This window comes from Homarus americanus, unplaced genomic scaffold (genome assembly GCF_018991925.1).
Source record: "Homarus americanus isolate GMGI-L3 unplaced genomic scaffold, GMGI_Hamer_2.0 scaffold4344, whole genome shotgun sequence".
NCBI classification, from domain to species: domain Eukaryota; kingdom Metazoa; phylum Arthropoda; class Malacostraca; order Decapoda; family Nephropidae; genus Homarus; species Homarus americanus.
Genome location: NW_024714925.1, coordinates 34,413 through 54,160, shown reverse-complemented (window position 1 = coordinate 54,160; position 19,748 = coordinate 34,413). Strand labels below are relative to the sequence as shown.

At 45.8% G+C, this 19,748-nt stretch overlaps 1 protein-coding gene across 1 annotated transcript; it reads left to right on the top strand.

Moving 5' to 3' along the window:
* The first annotated feature begins 14,854 nt into the window (after positions 1-14,854).
* LOC121879767 (pollen-specific leucine-rich repeat extensin-like protein 1) lies at positions 14,855-18,243 on the top strand. The gene is made up of 2 exons (XM_042386542.1): positions 14,855-14,887; positions 17,248-18,243. The coding sequence occupies exons 1-2, from the start codon at positions 14,855-14,857 to the stop codon at positions 18,241-18,243; spliced, it is 1,029 nt and encodes a 342-aa protein (XP_042242476.1).
* The last annotated feature ends 1,505 nt before the right edge of the window (positions 18,244-19,748 follow it).

The window sequence follows — 19,748 nt, the reverse complement described above, 5'->3', positions numbered from 1 at the left end:
GTACCACCTTCATCATCACACCTATACCACCTTCATCATCACACCTGTACCACCTTTATCATCACATCTTCTTCATCTTACCACCTTCATCATCACACCTGTACCACCTTTATCATCACACCTGTACCACCTTTATCATCACATCTGCACCTTCATCATCACACCTATACCTTCATCATCACACCTATACCACCTTTATCATCACCTGTACCTTTATCATCATCATCACACCTATCATCACACCTGTACCACCTTTATCATCACACCTGTATCACCTTCACCACCACCAAACAAAACCTTTTTATCACTGAGACATAAACAACTGTATCAAGCTTTATACATACATTAAATATTTGATCTATGTCACTAAGCTTTGCATGACACGGCACAAAGCTGGATCAAGAGAATAACTTTAAGTGTGTTTGACTTTGATTATAAGACATTACGAATAGCAAGGGCTTTGGGGCTGATCCTCAAATAAGAAAATAATGCAAAAACAAACAATATAGATGCCTGCTTATTGGATGTGCGTAGTATAATCGGTATCATGAAAAACTAATCGATATTACAAGAAACAAAACTTGGATGTTCTATCTTCCTGTGAAAAAAAAATAGTTGTAGATCAAATAAAATGAAAGGTGAACTATGGACAAACACGGGGAGTCAGATTAGGAGCGTCTGAAAGGATACGAAATAAAATGTTGGTTGTGCTGTTGAACGATGAATTGTGGAGCTGTGTTCGTATGGGGCATAAGTTACTTCCCAGAATGTATTGAATTATATTAAAAGAATGATATTTGAACTGGGTTATCTTAGTGCTTGTGTTGCCATAGAGTGAATAAAGGGAGTAGGGTAGAGAGGTTCTAGGATCACATAAATACTACTGCACTGAAACTTTCAATGAATGGTGCATAATGATGGAGACCAAATGGTAGAGTGGGAAGAAGAGGAAGCAAGAACACTGGAATGAATGAATGTTAAGTGTGACGAAATATATAATGAGGTGAGGCTGATAGTCGTGGATGTGTTGTTTAAGAATAGAGAAAAGGTGACATGATTACGGAGGCTAGGTAGAGTACGTGTTAGTGAAGATATATTGAGAATAAAAATTATATAGTTTAGATACTGATCACTAGAGGTAAAAAAATAATGATGTAAAACGATAATAATAAGGCATAGATTAACTAAAAGAAATGCAACTAATTTAATGGAATAATCGAAAAAGTCATTATAAGTAAACAAAAGTGTATAGAAAGGTTGAGAAAATGGAAATAATAGAATTAAATAATTATACAAAAGTAGTGCTAATTAAGGATAACAAGGGTATAAACACTAGCTGAAAGGAATTAGTGATGAAAATAAAAAAGCAAAGGAATAGTGAAAGCAAATAATAAGATTAATGAATGAATGTATGTAATGAAAGGCTGAAGACAAAATGAATGAAAATATCAGTTAAGATTGAAAGGAGCTACATTGTTTATATAAATGGAAGTGTGAGGGATTTTGTACAATACCCTCAACAATTACTGAATATATAGAGAGAGAGAGCGAGAGAGAGAGAGAGAGAGGCACAGAATGATAGCAGACAGACAAACAGACAGACAAAGATGTAACAATCCTCTTGGCACATGAAGGTTTAATAAGGCAAGGTAATAAAACGAAATATATAAGTTAAGGAAAGTATGAAAGGAAATAATCTACCAACAAGGAAAACAGTCTACCAAGAAAGGAACAGTCTACCAAGAAACAGTCTACCATGAAAGGAACAGTCTACCAAGAAAGGAAACAGTCTACCAAGAAAGGAACAGTCTACCAAGAAAGGAACAGAGTCTACCAAGAAAAGGAACAGTCTACCAAGAAAGGAATATCTACCAAGAAAGGAACAGTCTACCAAGAAAGGAACAGTCTACCAAGAAAGGAACAGTCTACCAAGAAAGGAACAGTCTACCAAGAAAGGAAACAGTCACCAAGAAAGGAACAGTCTACCAAGAAAAGGAATAGTCTACCAAGAAAGGAACAGTCTACCAAGAAAGGAACAGTCTACCAAGAAAGGAATAGTTTCAAGTGCTTATCCAGGGTGAATTCTACCATGTCAAGGAACAACCTACTTGACCAGAAAGTAACGCACCAACTAGGTATAACCCATATGGTCATAAAGACGATAAAGAACAAGACTAAAAGTGCCCTAAGAGTCCAGATCACACCGTCAGACAGCACTCCTGTGGCTGCGGGTGACACAACACCCCTCACCACGGCAGACGAATAGTCAATACCTCACTAAGCCAGGCAGGGATCATGGGGCTTCACCACACTACACCAGGGATCATGGGGAACTTCACCACACTACACCAGGGATCATGGGGGCATTACACCACTACACCAGGGATCAAGTGGGGGAGTCACCACACTACACCAGGGATCATGGGGGTACGTCACCACACTACACCAGGGATCATGGGGTACCTCACCACCAGGGGGCCAGGTAGTACCTCACTACACAGGGGGCCAGGCCCTCACCACATCAGAGGACCAGGTAGTACCTCACCACACGAGGGGCCAGGTAGTACCTCACCACACCAGGAGGACCACAGGCACTCTCACCACAGGGGCCAGGTAGTACCTCACCACACCAGGGCCAGACAGCACACCACACCAGGGGCCAGGTAGTACCACCACACCAGAGGCGGGCAGTACCTCACCACGCCAGGGGCCAGGTAGTACCACCACACCAGAGGGCCAAGTAGTACCTCACACCAGAGGGCCCAGGTAGCCTCACCATACTAGGGGCCAGGCAGTACCTCACCACACCAGGGGCCAGGTAGTACCTCACCACCAAAGGACCAGGTACTACCTCACCACACCAGAGGGCCAGGTAGGTACCTCACCACACCAGAGGGCCAGGAAGAACCTCACCACACCAAAGGACCAGGTACTACCACCACACCAGAGGGCCAGGTAGTACCTCACCACACCGGGGGGCCAGACAGTACGTCACCACAACAGACCAGGTAGTACCTCACACCCAGAGGGCCAGGTAGTACCTCACCACACCAGGGGGCAGACAGTACGTCACCACACAACAGAGGACCAGGTAGTACTCACCACACACCAAGGCCAGGTAGTACCTCACCAAACCAGGAGGCAGACAGTACCTCACACACACCAAGAGGGCCAGACAGTACATCACCACACCGGGGACGAGACATACGTCACCACGCCAGGGGGCCAGGTAGTACCTAACCACACCAGGGGCCAGGTAGTACCTCACCACACCAGAGGGCCAGGTAGTACTGCCACACGAGGGGGCCAGGTACCTCACCACACCAGGGGCCAGTACCTCACCACACCAGAGGGCCAGGTAGTACCACCACACGAGGGGGCCCAGGTAGTACTTCACCACACCAGAAGGTCCAGGTAGTCACCACACACCAGGGGGTCACACAGTACCTCACCACACCAGAGGGCCAGGTAGTACCTCACCACACGAGAGAGGGCCAGGTAGCACTTCACACACCAGGAGGTCCAGGTACTTCTACCACACCAGAGGTCCAGGTAGTACTACCACACCAAAGGCCAGGTAGTACCCACCACGCCAGAGGGCCAGGTAGTACTTCACCACACCAGAGGGGCCAGACAGCGTCACCACACCAGGGGCCAGGTACTCACCACACCAGAGGGCCAGGTAGTACCTCACCACGCCAGGGGGCCAGGTAGTACCTAACCACACCAGGGGCCAGGTAGTACCTCACCACACCAGAGGGCCAGGTAGTACCTCACCACACGAGGGGCCAGGTAACCCCACCACACCAGGGGCCCATGTAGTACCTCACACCACACAGGGGCCAGGTAGTACCCTCACCACAACAGGGGACCAGGTAGTACCTCACCACACAGGGGGCCAGGTAGTACCTCACCATACCAGGGGCCAGGCAGTACCTCACCACACCAGGGGCCAGGTAGTACCTCACCACAACAGGGACCAGGTAGTACCTCACCACACGGAGGACCAGGTAGTACCACCACACCAGGGGCCAGGTAGTACCTCACCATACCAGGGCCAGGCAGCACCTCACACACCAGGGGCCAGGTAGTACCTCACCACAACAGGGGACCAGGTAGTACCTCACCACACCGGAGGGCCAGGTAGTACCACACCAGGAGGCCACACAGTAGCTCACCCTGCCAGTAGTCGCCAGAGTTCCACAGCACCAGTGGGCCGGGATTACCACATCAGACATGAGAGGCAAGCATACATCACCAGGCCAGTAACCAGGGCGCTCCCTACTGAACCAATAAGTAACCCACCAGGCCAGAAAGTAGCCCACCAGGCCAGAAGTAATCCACGGGGCAGGAAGTAACCCACCTGGCCAAAAAGTAACCCACCAGGTCCAGAAAGTAACCAATCAGGCCAGAAAGTAAACCATCAGGCCGAAGTGCAACCCACCTGGCCAAGTTATCCCACCAGGCCAGAAGTAGCCCACCAAACCCAGGAAGTAACCCACTGCCGGGAATTAACCCACCAGGCAAGGAAGTAACCCACCAAGCCAGGAAAACCCACCAGGTCAAAAATGACCCACCAGGTCAAGAAGTAACTCACCAGGCCGGGAAGTAACCCACCAGGCCAGGAGTAACCCACCAGGCCAGGAAGTAACCCACCAGGCCAGGAAGTAACATACCGAGTATACCTTCAGATTAAAACATCTGTCAGGTTGTAACGAGCAGGTTGGTTGTCCGCCGCTCCTTTGTTTGTTCGAGGCCCCACTGGGGAGGGGGGGTAGACGGAGGTGAGAAGGTCGCTGCTGCCTCATAGCACACCAGACACAATCCAGCCGTCACCGCAACTGTACTCACACCCCGCTGTTCGATTTCAACTCTGGTTGTGTACTCATCTGAGGTTTCTGGGGCTCGTGGGCTGATTCCCCAGTCCTTCACTATTTGGCTGTCAACTCTGGTCACCTACTCCAACTACTGCCATGGCTGCCACGTGACCGTCACTTCCTCCACGCCCTATCCACCGTTCGTGCCCCGGCGTCTCTCCTGTGTGACAAGATATCGCCCGCCGGCGCCAAGTGAGGAAGCTGCCCTGACCTTCCCCTGAGAGCGGATCACAGAGTTCCCAGAACATTCCATCGTGCTGGTTAGAGGAAGATTCATCGACAGCCGTTGGAAATACCTGTTCTTTGTTGTATTGATTGTTTTGTTTAAGTAATTGTTTGACTCCAGTGCTGTTTATTTAATATTTGTGTGAGTGGTGTCAGAGGTAAATTGTGATTATTTTCGTAGTAAAGAGATGTCAATCTCTAACGATTGTTTGTTACCCCTTGGAAATCCGTGGTTCTTGCTCTTTCCTTTCATAAGATCCTGATTAGGCTGGCAACGGATTTATATCTGAATGTCTGAGGCCTTTACAACAGCCAGTGACGAAGAGACGACTATACTATACTATGCTATATACTATATCCAATGGAGCAACTTTTTATGCGAGTGAGCCACACTACCCAGTGAGCAACCTACCAATCAAAGAGCAGAGCCTCACGAGCTGAGGAGAAACTCGCCAGGACACGGAGTAGCTCCGTACACAAGGAGGCCTGGAGGCAGAGACGAGGAGGTACAGGAGGAGCTGGAGGACGAGTCGAGTAGGTTGGGACTAATGAGGAGAAGAGAGGGCGGAAGAAGTTAATGAGGTGAGGAGCAGTGAACGACTAATGAGTGAATGTGGGTAAATAGGGGCTGATGAGGTGAGTGGGTAGAAAGGGCTAATGAGGAGGGGGGGGCAATAAGGGGCTAATGATGTGAGGGTAGAAAGGGACTAATAAGGTGAGGAACAGATGACTAATGTGATGAACAGTGCAGCGGAGGAAGGGATGAAAAATAGAGTAAAGAAGGACAGAGAGAGAGAACTATCCGCTCAGCCGCTACCACTGGACGTCAACCAACTTAACAACTTTATTGACATGATTGGGGTACAATTTTGCCTAATCTAAGTAGTTCAGTCGAGGAAAAAGTGGTCATTCTCATTCATGTCATTTAACAAATTAAAAAAAAATCAATGTGGACTGACGAATTTAGGATAAATTATCAAGATATCTTCAAGGTCACTTGATGCAATGAAATATTTATTTGTAAACAAAAGATGATACACTGTAATCGACCAAGAGGAATGAACTCTCCAACAATGTCATTCAGTAACAAAATGCTCAAAAGTATGGTTTAAAGATTGTTACGACCGTGTCCTATTTTTCTATATTATTTTTATAACGTGCTTCCATGTTCCACATTATTAATGTAATGATGTGTTATATTTACTATTATATAATCTAGTCACCTTACCCTGTGCTGTTAAGGTTTTAACTGTTATTATTTGTTCAAGCCCATCTTATTTCTTCATTAAGTATTGTAACAAGCATTCTTTGTTTCTCTAACGACCATCTGCATCGTTAAACGACCCATGTTTCACAGGGTGTAGCATTGGCGGGAGCCGACCCTACATATAGTACCCCCACCAGCAGACAGAGTTCAGTCCAGTCCTCTTGTCATTCAGTTCACGTTCTTTTGAGTGACACCAGTCGCCACCAATGTGGTATATCTATGAGAGTACCTATTCATGTCTCTTATGTGTCCATCAGTGCTTGCTTAGTTACATTTAAGTAATTCAGTGTTAGTTATTTTATATGTTTATGCAGTGTTAACGTAATCCAATGCTTTATTTTTATTCTTTTGATGTTTCGATGTTTTAGTATCATTTGTGTCTTAAAGGTTTCGATAGTGAATCAATTTGTTGTGACAGCCTATGAGGCTCTTTATTGTGTTAGTATTTTAATTAAATTCGTAAAGGTTTACTTTTATATATTTTATTCTTTTGATTTACTTCACTTTTCTTTTTGTTTGGTTACTCCTAGAACCTGGATATTAGAAATTAAGAGACGGCGCAATAATAAAGTTTACATTTTGAGCATTGCCTGATACTGTATACAAACTTGTATCTTGACCTCGACTGAATCACGGTCTGAGTTATGGTTGTTGTTATGTTGTACAGTACTGTATACCCCTGCCCCAAAAGCTGCACTATAACTGCTAATGAGCTCAGAGTTCCTCTACATCAGAGTTCAGATTTGAACTTGTATGCTTTTAATAACTGCATTAAATTGACCAAGGTCACAGTCTATAATTTTGTTGTATTGCTCATTGTCTAATCGATGTTTCCTTTTCTCTCAACATGAGACGGAACCCACATACATTCAGTATCAAAGTTTTCTCCCGGCAGCAATCTGATTTCTTTCAATATCCCATACAACTTGAAGCACTGAGGCTGATGTGTTGTTCAATAACAGCAAAACGCTTTCAGAGTCACAGAAAATCACACTTGTCCCATATTCCCATAAGTTCAGTTTGGGTTGTGTTAGCACTTTCAACTCGCTCGTTTAATATACTGCACATTGGTACAGATCAACTGAACAACTAGTGAGGGTCACACATCATCATTGTTATTTACACTAACCTCCTCCTCACCACCAACTTCATTTGCTTACTAATTATTCACATTCTTTCAACTAGCGACCTCGATCATCTTAAACCACCAGTCCAGCTACCAGTGTTTGCGTCACCCCTCACAGTAGAGTCAGTCCCTCAAATCTGAATCCTCCCTTCAATCATGGTTACATTCTCTTTACTTCTGAATCAGTCCCTTGCGTGTCACTCAATCCTTCACATGTAAATCAATCCCGTACATGGTATTGATTCACTTGTAGATTGGTTTCATACATTTGAGTCATCCCTCACGTCGGCGTCAGTATCACATTTCTCACAACTAAACCACCCCTCACAACCATCCTATCCTTCACCATCCCTCACAACCAAACCATTCCTTACCTCCAAACCACCCCTCACAATCAACTTATCCATCACACAGCCATCCCCCACAGCCAAGCCATCCCTCACATAAGCCAGTGAGCAGCAACTCGCCTGTGTGCTCTTAGTCAATTAGGCAGATCTCAAGCCTGAACAACAAGACAGTTGGCCTGACGTTGACCACCGCACCACTGCTGCTGCAGTCCTGGTGACACTTGTACTGGTTACCGTCATCTACCTCCCTCTACCTTCATCACCATCCACCGCTCTGTTGCCAATAAAGTTGTTAAACTAAACTAAGCTTTGTTGCCCTCACTCCACGCTGACTTTTCAGTAGTACCATCACAGCCCCTGCCTTCCTCCCACTTACCACCCACTTCTCTCCTTCCCAACTCCCCTTCACTCTGTTCCCTTTTTCCACCCCCTCTCCCTCCCACTTACGCTTCCCTAGCCTCCTTCCACCCCCTTCCTCCCACTTACTCTTTCCTTGCTTCCTTTCCATCCCCCTCTCCCTCCCATTTATTCTCCCCTTGCATCATATTCCTTCTTTCCCATCCTTGCCTCCCTCCCACTTTCCTCTTCCCACCCCTTCTTCCCTCCCTCCCAGCCAGTTTTTCTTCTTCACTATTTACTTCTCCACATTCATTAAATTGTTATTTTCTTTCTCACACAATACCACCACCATTAATGAACACAATTACACGTTATTCTCCTTAGTTACATCAGCCTGTCATTCCCTTTAACTCCTTTGCTCATTTCCCACACACTCAATAACTTTCTAACACGTGTCCTGGCTTCACTATCACCGCCAGCGACCCACTTCAACGTCCCCTCAACAGACTAAGCCAACCCAACACAATTACATCACTTTTCAAATAAAAATTCTAAGCATCAATTCACCTCGTGCACTTTGTTATGGCCGCTCTGACTCCAGGAATTAATGCCAGAAGCAGACGATGACTCATACTACCAACCCTCTCCTCCCATAAAGTAGGAGGAGGAGGAGGAGGCAGCAGAGGCAACCCTTTACTACGCAAATCCCATGCACGGATTTAGCTTCCCAGTATAGGTGAAGAATGTCAGTCGATACGTTCACAAAAGATAAGTGTCCAGACCCTCATTCACCCACTACTTCAACCTCACATTTGTCATTCACAAAAGCACCAGCTCCGCTCACACTCTGACTTGACAATTTTCTTTTCTGATTCTGTCCGTGTTAAGGTGGAGGGCGGCACACACACAGGTAAGGTATATCTCACAATGGCCAGTGATGACGACAGAAGTGAATGAATATAATGATACCTGCAGAGGCCACGAGTATCATGGTACGACGTAAGTTACTCTAGGAAGTTAGACGTAGCTTAGTAGTGTCTATAACTGAGGCGCCAGCAAGAGTGAACAGTCATGTTGGAGGATCTTTGTATCATTGTAAGTGTTGCTTAAAATGGTAGGAGGAGAAGGTTAGGTAGGTAGGTGTCAACAGTCCACAGTTTCTATAAACCCGAAGAAAGTTTCGCTAATTTTCCGATCTCAATTGGGCCAGTCAAGTAATTCCCCGATTTTCCATATACTGTAACTATTTTGAGTTATCAGCAATTCCATAATCCAACAGAACTTCACATCTCAAGTAATGTGTTGCAGGAAAGATTGAAATTAATTCTTGAAGTCATCCCACCGCCTGTCCTCGAGGTACTTGATGAGTATCAGTAATATGTGCTCAGGTGTTGAATTTCTAATGTGTGTATTTCTTTATACTTGAGGCAGTTCCTGTATCTGTTCACTAATTCTTTATAATTTATATAAATAAATATAAAACAATAAAAACAACATATCAACAATTTCAACTCTAAGCCCTTAACAATATATATTATGTGATCTCTTACCATCCAAGTAGACTTTAGTTGTGACTGCTGCAGTAAGTGATAAGTAACACAAGTTCTCCAGCAGTGTGAGTGTGCTCCTAACATCTGATCACTGGTGTTCGTTTACTTCCTGTCTGATAAACCTCCCACAATCTGTCCCATGACGATCAGAAACAGGAGCTGCTAACGTTAAAGAATATTATACAGGCATGCCGTGGCTGAGTGGATAGAGGGGTACCTCCTGTCCTTCGTGTAGCTCGTTCGCTCCTGGGGATCATTCCCTGTTCCTCCAGATAGTGAAGACGGTCAAGTGCAGTATCGACTATGCTGCCTCCTTGTGTGCCGAAGGCTTAGTATATTGTGTTGCGTCCACATTGTTCTTAATGGGCAGTCATGCCTGCAGGACCCATTCTCATACTATATTATGGTGGTGTTGCTGTTGGGGTAGGGTGAGTGTACTATGGTGGAGTGTAGGGTGATGGTGGGTGAGTGTACTGGTGGTGGGGTGGTGAGTGTACTGGTGGTGGGTGTGTGGGGTGTAGGGTGAGTGTAATTGGTGGTGTAGGGTGAGTGTTAGGGGGGGGTGTAGGGTGAGTGTTAGGCTGGTGGGGTGTAGGGTGAGTGTACTGGTGGTGGGGTGTGGGGTGAGGTGTACTGGTGGTGGGGTGTAGGGGTGAGTGTACTAGGTGTATGGTGAGTGTACTGGTGGGGTGTAGGGGTGAGTGTTAGGCTGGTGTGAGGGGAGTGTTAGGCTGGTGGGGTGTAGGGGTGAGTGTTGGCGTGTAGGGGTGTGTGAGTGTTAGGGCTGGTGGGTGTAGGTGAGTGTTAGCTGGTGGGGTGTAGGTGAGGTGTTAAGGGGTAGGGGTGAGTGTACTGTGGTGGGGTGTAGGGGTGAGTGTACTGGTGGTGGGGTGGGTGAGTTAGGCTGGTGGCGTGTAGGGTGAGTGTACTGTGGTGGGGTGTAGGGGTGAGTGTTAGGCTGGTGGGGTGTAGGGTGAGGAATGGCTGGAGTTAGGCTGGTGGGGTGTAGGTGAGTGTTAGGCTTGGTGTGTAGGGTTAGGTGGGGTGTAGGGTGAGTGTACTGGTGGTGGGGGAGGTTATGGTGTGGGGTAGAGTGTTAGGCTGGTGGCGTGTGGGGTGAAGTGTACCGGTGGTGGGGTGTGGGTGAGTGTTAGGCTGGTGGCGTGTAGGGTGAGTACTGGTGGTGGGGCCAGCCGGGTGAGTGTTAGGCCGGTGGCGTGTAGGGTGAGTGTTAGGCTGGTGGGGTGTGGGGTGGTGTTAGGCTGGTGGCGTGTAGGGTGAGTGTTAGGGGTGGGGTGTGGGGTGAGTGTACTGGTGGTGGGGTGTAGGGTGAGTGTTGGGCTGGTGGGGTGTGGGGTGGAGTGTGCTGGTGGTGGCGTGTGGGGTGTTGGGCTGGTGGCGTGTGGGGTGGTGTTGGGGTGGGGTGTGGGGTGGAGTGTACTGGTGGGTGGGGGGTGTGGGGTGAGTGTACTGGTGATGGCGAGAGTAGGGTGAGTGTTAGGCTGGTGGGGTGTAGGGTGAGTGTACTGGTGGTGGCGTGTAGGGTGAGTGACACAGGCATATGAGCAATAACACAGGTACACACAACAACAACAACACAGGTACACACAACAACACAGGTACACACAACAACACAGGTACACACAACAACACAGGTACCTTAACAGTGGTACAGGAACATTCTTAGTTAGCCCTGATAGGTATAGTTTGAAGAGCCCAGCCAGAGCGAGGCGTCACCTGGTCACGGTCATTAACTGTTACTGTATGTTGACTGTGTGTTGACTATGTCAATATATTGTGGTGGTGGAGGGCGCGCCACATTACCATTCGGTTAATCACTTCACCCGATGTTGGTTACGATGTGACAAACCGAATGTAATACTGAACACTAGTAACTGATGTCCACCATCAGTGTGGACGATGCTGTTTCTCTTGACAGTAACAACTGCAAATATATCTTAACAACTATGAAATATATAAATATAGATTCTAAGGTAATGTAAATTACTGTAACTCAGGAGTTAGCGTCACGTGACTAAACTTACACTAGATGGGGAGGATGAGGAGGGAGAAGGAAGAAGTGTTGGGTAGTGGTACAGGTTCATTGTAATTTTGAGCGGAATACTTCAAATGGCGAGACCAACACTGAACTTGCTGGTAATATTCACATTGGTGCGTCAAGAAAAAAAAAAGTTAATCTTTGAAAATCCAAATCGCGACCATTTTTATTTTGTGATAGTCGTCAATGATCTCTGTCAATAAATAATTTCAGTGTGAATTTTAACAGAGTTGGCGATAAGAATGGAAGAACTCAGACTACAACATTTACAACCTTTCAGGTGCTTTTTTTTTATTAATTCATGAAAGTTGTGATGAAAATAGGTGTTGTCACTTGGCACAGTTATACTGTACACACTGCCAAGTGTTGTGGTGTAGTAGTAGTAAGAAGTAGTACTTCCGCCTCAGCAATCAGCCACATCCTTGGCACAGAACCATACTACCCGCCTTGGCACACGCGTTAAACTAAGTGAGGATACCATGTAGATGTCTCTCTCTATATATATGATGAGCATATTTAGCTCCAAGATAAAACACAAGAAGTTAGTGGGAAAAATTATTACTTACAATAGATGGTCATTAAACTGCTCATCAAATCAGGAGTTACAGGTATGTCCTATGAAGAATATTAAATATTAGAGCAGCACCAAGAGACACTAGTGACATCACTGTTGTGCAACGCAGCAAGAAATTCAGTGTCATCTAGTTTACTTGTGCTTCACGTGTAGCTGCACGCTAGTGTCTCCCGACTAAGTACCATACAGGCAGGTAGTCACCTGAATCGATAGGATGTGCCAGTGTAAAAAGCCGGGCAAGGATGACGAGGCTTTAGTTACCAGGATGGTGTACAGGTCGCCAGGAACTTAACTGAAGCTGGTTAAAGGACCGTATTTCATGGTGAAATGTGGTCAAATAATTATCTCTCGGCCTTGATCCAGTGATTTTCAACCTTTGAAAATGGTTACTCTTGACCAATCTTCATGTGATGGCAGACTGACAGAACTGTCGCCTTTGTCAGCAAGACAAGGAAGTAGATTTCAGGACAGCACTAAATTGCTGCAGTGAATAACATCATCGTAACAAGTGTCCTCTTTCATGCTGAATTCAGCCAGAGTCGAAGGTGGAGGTACAGAAGACACACTTAAAAGAGATGTATCATCAGAACTGTACTTGGGAGTTCACCACCACCTGTATAAGCGGCAACAACAAAGAACATCTCCAGCTGAAAGAACAGTGAAGCACAGTAATAAATTCCCAAGACTTCGTCCAGACCCGTCAAGGATCATATATGAGACGGATTCCAATATGCGAAACCGTTTCTACATTAAGCCTTTTTACCGTATCCTATGTGACAGAGGAGAGAAGTCTGCATTAACAAACTTGGAAACAGGTGATGAAACTTCGAGTATCCATAAAACTCAGCCAGAGCCAGAAAGCAAAAATCACACGAATTGATCCCTATGGCTCAACCGGCCCTCCAACAGGACAAATATGGAGTCAGTCAACAGTACAGCCAAAAACTCAAACCTTAGTCACAGGAAATGAAATGTGGCGCACTGTTACAAAGGGTGCACAGGTTATAGCTTTAGCTTCGACGCTCAGCACTATGCAGCACTATGGCATTCGTTGTGGAGACGATAAATGATGTAAAAGCATAATTGGATACAAAATTTATGTAAATGGCTAGACCTTCTGATCTGTATTCCGAAATCATTTGCTTCAAATATAAAATGGTTACCATCTTTCATCATTGAAGACGTGAGGCGTATATAATATTTTGTTCAATACATTCACAAGACTGTAAGATTACTAACACTGGGGACATACATTAAACTAAGAAACATAACAAACATCAAAAAGCCAAATCAGATGAGGGGAAGGACCGTCACATAATGGAATTTTCGAATGTACATTACGGTATATACAGTAGTTGTATTGAAAACTACCCTAGACAGACGAGTGCTTCGGATTCTTTTCTGCTTGGTGTTCGAGTAAGAGCTTCGAATTTTACTGAACATTTCATACGTGATGTTGGAATTGGTCATAATATTGCGATTTACACCCACGTGTTCCTAAAGAATCTTTTGAATTTGTTTGGCCAATTCAAATGTTTTCCAAACTACGAGTATGTGATACGTTGTTCCCTAGCATCCTACTATGTGAATTATCAGTATTTATAATATACTGCGATTCAGAATTATTGAAAAAAATGTGGGGGAAATCTGGCAGTCAGGGCGAAGCTCTCAGGTGGATAACGTGTGGGTTTTCCGTAATAAGTGACTAAGGTTAATATGCATACCTGAAGTTTTGGGACTAGTGTCAAATCTGAGTGATTGTTTATAAGTATCTGTTGCTACACGTATGTGGGAGAGTAATGCAAAGACGGACAGGAAGGAAGTTCATGCAGAGAAAGAGTAAAGCTAAGACGTAGAGGAAAGGAAGGATTAGGTGCAGTTTCTAGATCTAGAACAAGGCTAATAACTGTGCGATCATGACACAAGCAGTGAAAAATAAAGATATTAATAATATTGACAAGTAACTGCAAAGAAGAGGAAGAAGAAAGGCATTGGTAAAAATAGAAAATGTGGAGGATGTGGAGCGATCAAGACGGTGTTGAAAGAGAGGGTGTCTGGCACGTCGTCTTATTGGTGGCAGCAGGCGTTGCATTGAGCAGAAACCCCACCTCCTACACCCCACCTCCTCACACACACACAATGTATCTATAAATAAGCAAAAATCACATAAACTTACTCAAATACGCCCAGCGGGGAACACGAATCCGTTGCGACATAAACATTCTTTAACCAGTAAGTCGTAGATGAGTTTTCGGTAAAGATAGACGTGAGATATAACACAGGTGTAGCCCTTGGACAATACCTTAGCCACTAAAGTTAAGTGTAAGATGAACCAAGCAGTTTTACCCCACACGCAACACCACCAATAAACACAGTAATTGTAAAGGGCGCAGGTGGAAGGTGTTTACTAGTGGTTAATATAGTATACACAAGTTGCTGGGGCTGGAGGGTATAAGACAAGCCAAGATTAAATCATCAAGTGTTAACAAGATGGGGAGCGAAGAGCTGGAGCAAGAGCAGCAGGTAACCGTGTTAACATAGCAGCAGGGCGGGCACCTGGTTCACCTGTATAGCACACCTTTATTACCACATGAAACACGGATGTCAGGTTATGGTGGTATATAAATACTGTAACACACACACACACACACACACACCGGCAGTCCTCGCCCACCACGCGCAGTCCGCTACTACAACAAAATTCAGCCCATAAGAGCCTGCACTGATAGATATAAGAATAGCACCATCCCATCTATTGTTGTACTGTACAGCCCTGTAAATGTTCAACGCATATCATTATGTTCAACTACATGTAAGTTTGTATATTTTTCAGTCACCAGCTGCAACTCTATTAATAAACCGTTTATTATTATTATTATTATTATTATTATTATTATTATTATTATTATTATTATTATTATTATTATTATTATTATTATACACACACACACACAAACGTAGACTTGTACTCAAATACATCATTTGTTTTTACTTTTAACAACACTACACCTGCATCACTCTGACAACACTACACCTGCATCACCCCCGACAACACTACACCCGCATCACCCTGACACCACTATGTTCTAACACCCTGACAACATTACACCTGCATCAACCTGACAACACTAAAACCTGCATCACCCCTGGACAACACTACAATCGCATCACCCTGACAACACTACACCTGCATCACCCTGACAACACTACACCTGCATCACCTCGATAACACTACACCTGCATCACCCCTGACAATATTACACCCAACGCCCCACAACAGACTACACCTGCAGCACCCTGACAATATTACACCTGCATCACACCTGACAACACTACACCTGCATCACCCTGACAATATTACACCTGCATCACACCCCGACAACACCATACACCCGTATCACCCAGACAACACTACACCTGCATCACACCGCGACAATTCTGCTACACCTGCATCACCCCTGACAATATTACACCTGCATCACACTCACAATACTACACCTGCATCACCTTCATAACACTACACCTGGGTATCACCCCTGACAACACTACACCTGCATCACTTCTATAACACTACACCTGCATCACCCTGACAACATTACACCTGCATCACCTTGACAGTCCTCACCAATACAACAACAAAAAGGTAAATTAGCCAGTTACTCAGTCACCACTAGCTGTCAATTGTGTCACCACTACCTGCCAACACGTCATTTTTCATCAATTTATATTTCCCGTCAAAACATTATGACCAACGATTTTCCACATTTATTTGGTCAATTCCACGACCCTTTACCTGCTGATGTAACCCTTATTACAGGTGTTTTAGCATCTGAATTAACCCTTTATCTAACTGGACATTGATCAACAAATTACCTGAAGTTACTACCATGATGGAGCCTCCACCCTTTCATCTACTACCATGACAGAGCTTCCAACCCATTTCCCACTACCATGATGGAGGATTCCACCTCATCTTCTAATACCATGATGGAGCCTCCACCCTTACCTCTACTACCATGATGGAGCTCCAATCTCTGCCTCTATCACTATGATGGAGCCTCCACCTACCTCCTACTACCATGATGGAGCCTCCAATCCCATCTCCTCTATTTCACCATGATGGAGCCTCCAACCTTACCTCTACTACCACATGGAGCTCCACCCTTACCTCTACACATGATGGAGCCTCCACCCTTACCTCTACTACCATAATGGACCTTAACCTTACCTACAACACCTCCTGTTCACCTGTGCTCCTGCCCTGTCTCACCTGTGCCTCCTGCCCCGTTCACTCAGGCCTCCTACCTGTTCACCAGGTCTCCACTCCGTTCACCTGTGTCTCCCCATCTGTTCACCTGTGTCTCCCATCTGTTCACCCAGGTCTCCCACTCCGTTCACCTGTGCCTCCTGCCCTGTTCACCTGTGCCTCCTGGCCCTGTCTGGTGCTGCCTCCTGCCCTGTTCACCTGTGTCTCCCACTCCGTTCACCTGTGTCTCCATCTGTTCACCTGTGTCTCCTACTCCGTTAACCCAGCCTCCTGCCCTGTTCACCAGGTCTCCTATCTGTTCACCTGTGTCTCCTAATCTGTCTCACCTGTGTCTTCACCTGCTCACTCCAGCCTCCTGCCCTGTTCACCTGTGCCTCCTGTGTCTGTTCACCCAGGTGTCTCCCATCTGTCTACCTGTGTCTCCTACTCCGTTCACCTGTGCCTCCTGCCCCACCCACCTGTGTCTCCTACCCGTCCACTCCAGTCTCCCATCTGTTCAATTAAGTGTCTCTACTCCGTTCACCTGTGCCTCCCATCTGTTCAACCAGGTCTCCCCAATCTGTCCACCTGTGTCTCTACTCCGTTCAATCTGTGTCTCCTACTCCGTTCACTCAAGGTCTTCATCTGTCTGAACTGTGTCTCCTACCTGCTCCACCTGGTGTCTCCTACTCCGTTCACCTGTGTCTTCTACTCCAGTCTGGTCTGTGCCTCCTGCCCTGTTCATCTGTGTCTCTGTCTCAGTCTAGGTTCAGGTCTCCCACTCCGTTCACCTGTGTCTCCACCTGTTCACCTGTGCCTCCTGGCCTGGTTCATCTGTGTTCCTCCTACCCGTTCACTCAAGTGTCTCTACTCCGTTCAACTGTGTCTCCCACCTGTCTCACTCCAGGCCTCCTACTCCGGGTTCACCTGTGTCTCCCCACCTGGGTTCACCCAGGCCTCATTCTGTTCAACTGTGTCTCCCACTCCGTTCCACCTGCCTCTACCTGTCCATCTGTGCCTCCTGGCCCCAGCCCACCTGTGTCTCTGGCCCCGTTCACCTGTGTCTCCCATCTGTTCACCTGTGTCTCCTACTCCGTTCACCTGTGTCTCCCCACCTGTCCACCCAGGTCTCCCACCTGTTCACACCTGTGTCTCTGGCCCTGTTCACTCCAGTCTCCCACTCCGTTCACACCTGTGTCTCCCACTCCGTTCACCTGTGTTCTCTACTCCGTTCATCTGTGCCTCCTGTCTCTGTCTCACACCTGTGTCTCTGCCCTGTTCAATCTGTGTGTCTCCATCTGTTCACCCAGGTCTCCTCAATTCTGTCTACTCTGTGCCTCCTGCCCAAGTTCAATCTGTGTCTCCAGTCTGCCCCATCTCAGGTTCCTCATCTGTTCACCTGTGTCTCCTCACTCCGTTCACCTGTGCCTCCTGCCCTGTCTTATCTGTGTCTCCCTGCCCTGTTCACCTGTGCTCCTGCCCCTGTTCACCAGTGTCTCCTGGCCCTGTTCACTCAGGTGTTCCTACTCCGTTCACTCCAGGTCTCCTACTCCGTCTACCTGTGTCTTCCACTCCGTTCACCTGTAGTTCCCCACTCCGTTCACTCCAGGTTCCCTGCCCCGTTCACCTATAGTCTCCTCCTACCACCTGTGTCTCCTGCCCGTTCACACCTGTGTCTCCCTGCCCCTGTTCACTCCAGGTTCCCATCTGCTCCACCTGTGTCTTGCATCTGTTCACTCCAGGTTCCCGTCCTGCTCCACCTATGTCTCCCACTCCGTTCACCTGTGCTCCGCCCTGTTCACCTGTGCCTCCTCCTGCCCTGCTCCATCTGTGCCTGCTGCCCCGTTCACCTGTGCATTCCCAACAACAAGACACAACGCACTCTGGACATATGCCTAAATACGTACCAGCCCATCAATAAAAGCTGCTGCCGATTCTATGAAATACCAACATTCCAATATTTATTATCACAGCCCAGCAGATACCAACAAACACTAATACAAACCAACACACCTCAGCACATCACAACTATCACCACCAACTTTACAACTATCACCACCAACTTTACCTCAACTATCATCACCAGCTTTACCTCACAACTATCATCACTAACTTTACTTCACAACTATCATCACCAACTTACCTCATTAACCATCATCAACAACTTATTTCAACTATATCACCACCAACTTTACCTCACAGCCATCATCACCAACTTGTCTTCACAGCTATCACCACCAAATTTCATCTCACAACTATCATCACCAGCTTTATCTCACAATCCATCATCACCAACTTTACCTCCTGGGAATCCAGCCACCAACTTTACTCCCAAGAACTGATCAGATCACCAACTTTACTCCCCTCACAACTATCACCACCAACTTACTCACAACTATCACCACCAACTTTACCTCACAACTATCACCACCAACTTTACTCACAACTATCACCAATTAACTTACTCCTCACAACTATCACCACCAACTTCTTACTCTCCTCAAATTATCACACCAATCCTGCATTTCACAACTATCACCTCACAACCATCACCTCACAACTATCACCTCATTAACCATCATCAATTAGTTCCCCATTCTACAGCTATCACCATTAACACCAGCACCTCACCAACCATCGGGAGGAAGAAGGTTGATTATGAAGGTTATGGAAGGAAATATATGATAACAATTACATTATTAAAGTATAAGTACCGTAAAGTATAAGTACCGTAAAGTATAAGTACCGTAAAGTATAAGTACCGTAAAGTATAAGTACCGTAAAGTATAAGTACCGTAAAGCATAAGTAACAAAGTATAAGTACCGTAAAGTATAAATGTCGTAAAGTATAAGTACCGTAAAGTATAAGTAACAAAGTATAACTACCGTAAAATATAAGTAACAAAGTATAAGTACCGTAAAGTATAAGTACAGTAAAGTATAAGTAACAAAGTATAAGTACCGTAAAGTATAAGTACCGTAAAGTATAAGTGACGTAAAGTATAAGTGACGTAAATTATAAGTACCGTAAAATATAAGTACCGTAAAGTATAAGTGCCTTAAAGTATAAGTACCGTAAAGTATAAGTACCGTAAAGTATAAGTAACGTAAAGTATAAGTACCGTAGAGTATAAGTAC

What these genes read in the sequence shown, in the direction of transcription:
- LOC121879767 (XM_042386542.1), top strand. Translation starts at nt 14,855, where the DNA reads ATGGGGAGCGAAGAGCTGGAGCAAGAGCAGCAG. An exon ending in AGCTGGAGCAAGAGCAGCAG is followed by an intron (nt 14,888 to 17,247) that starts GTAACCGTGTTA and finishes CGTTCACTCAAG; the next exon opens with GTCTTCATCTGTCTGAACTG.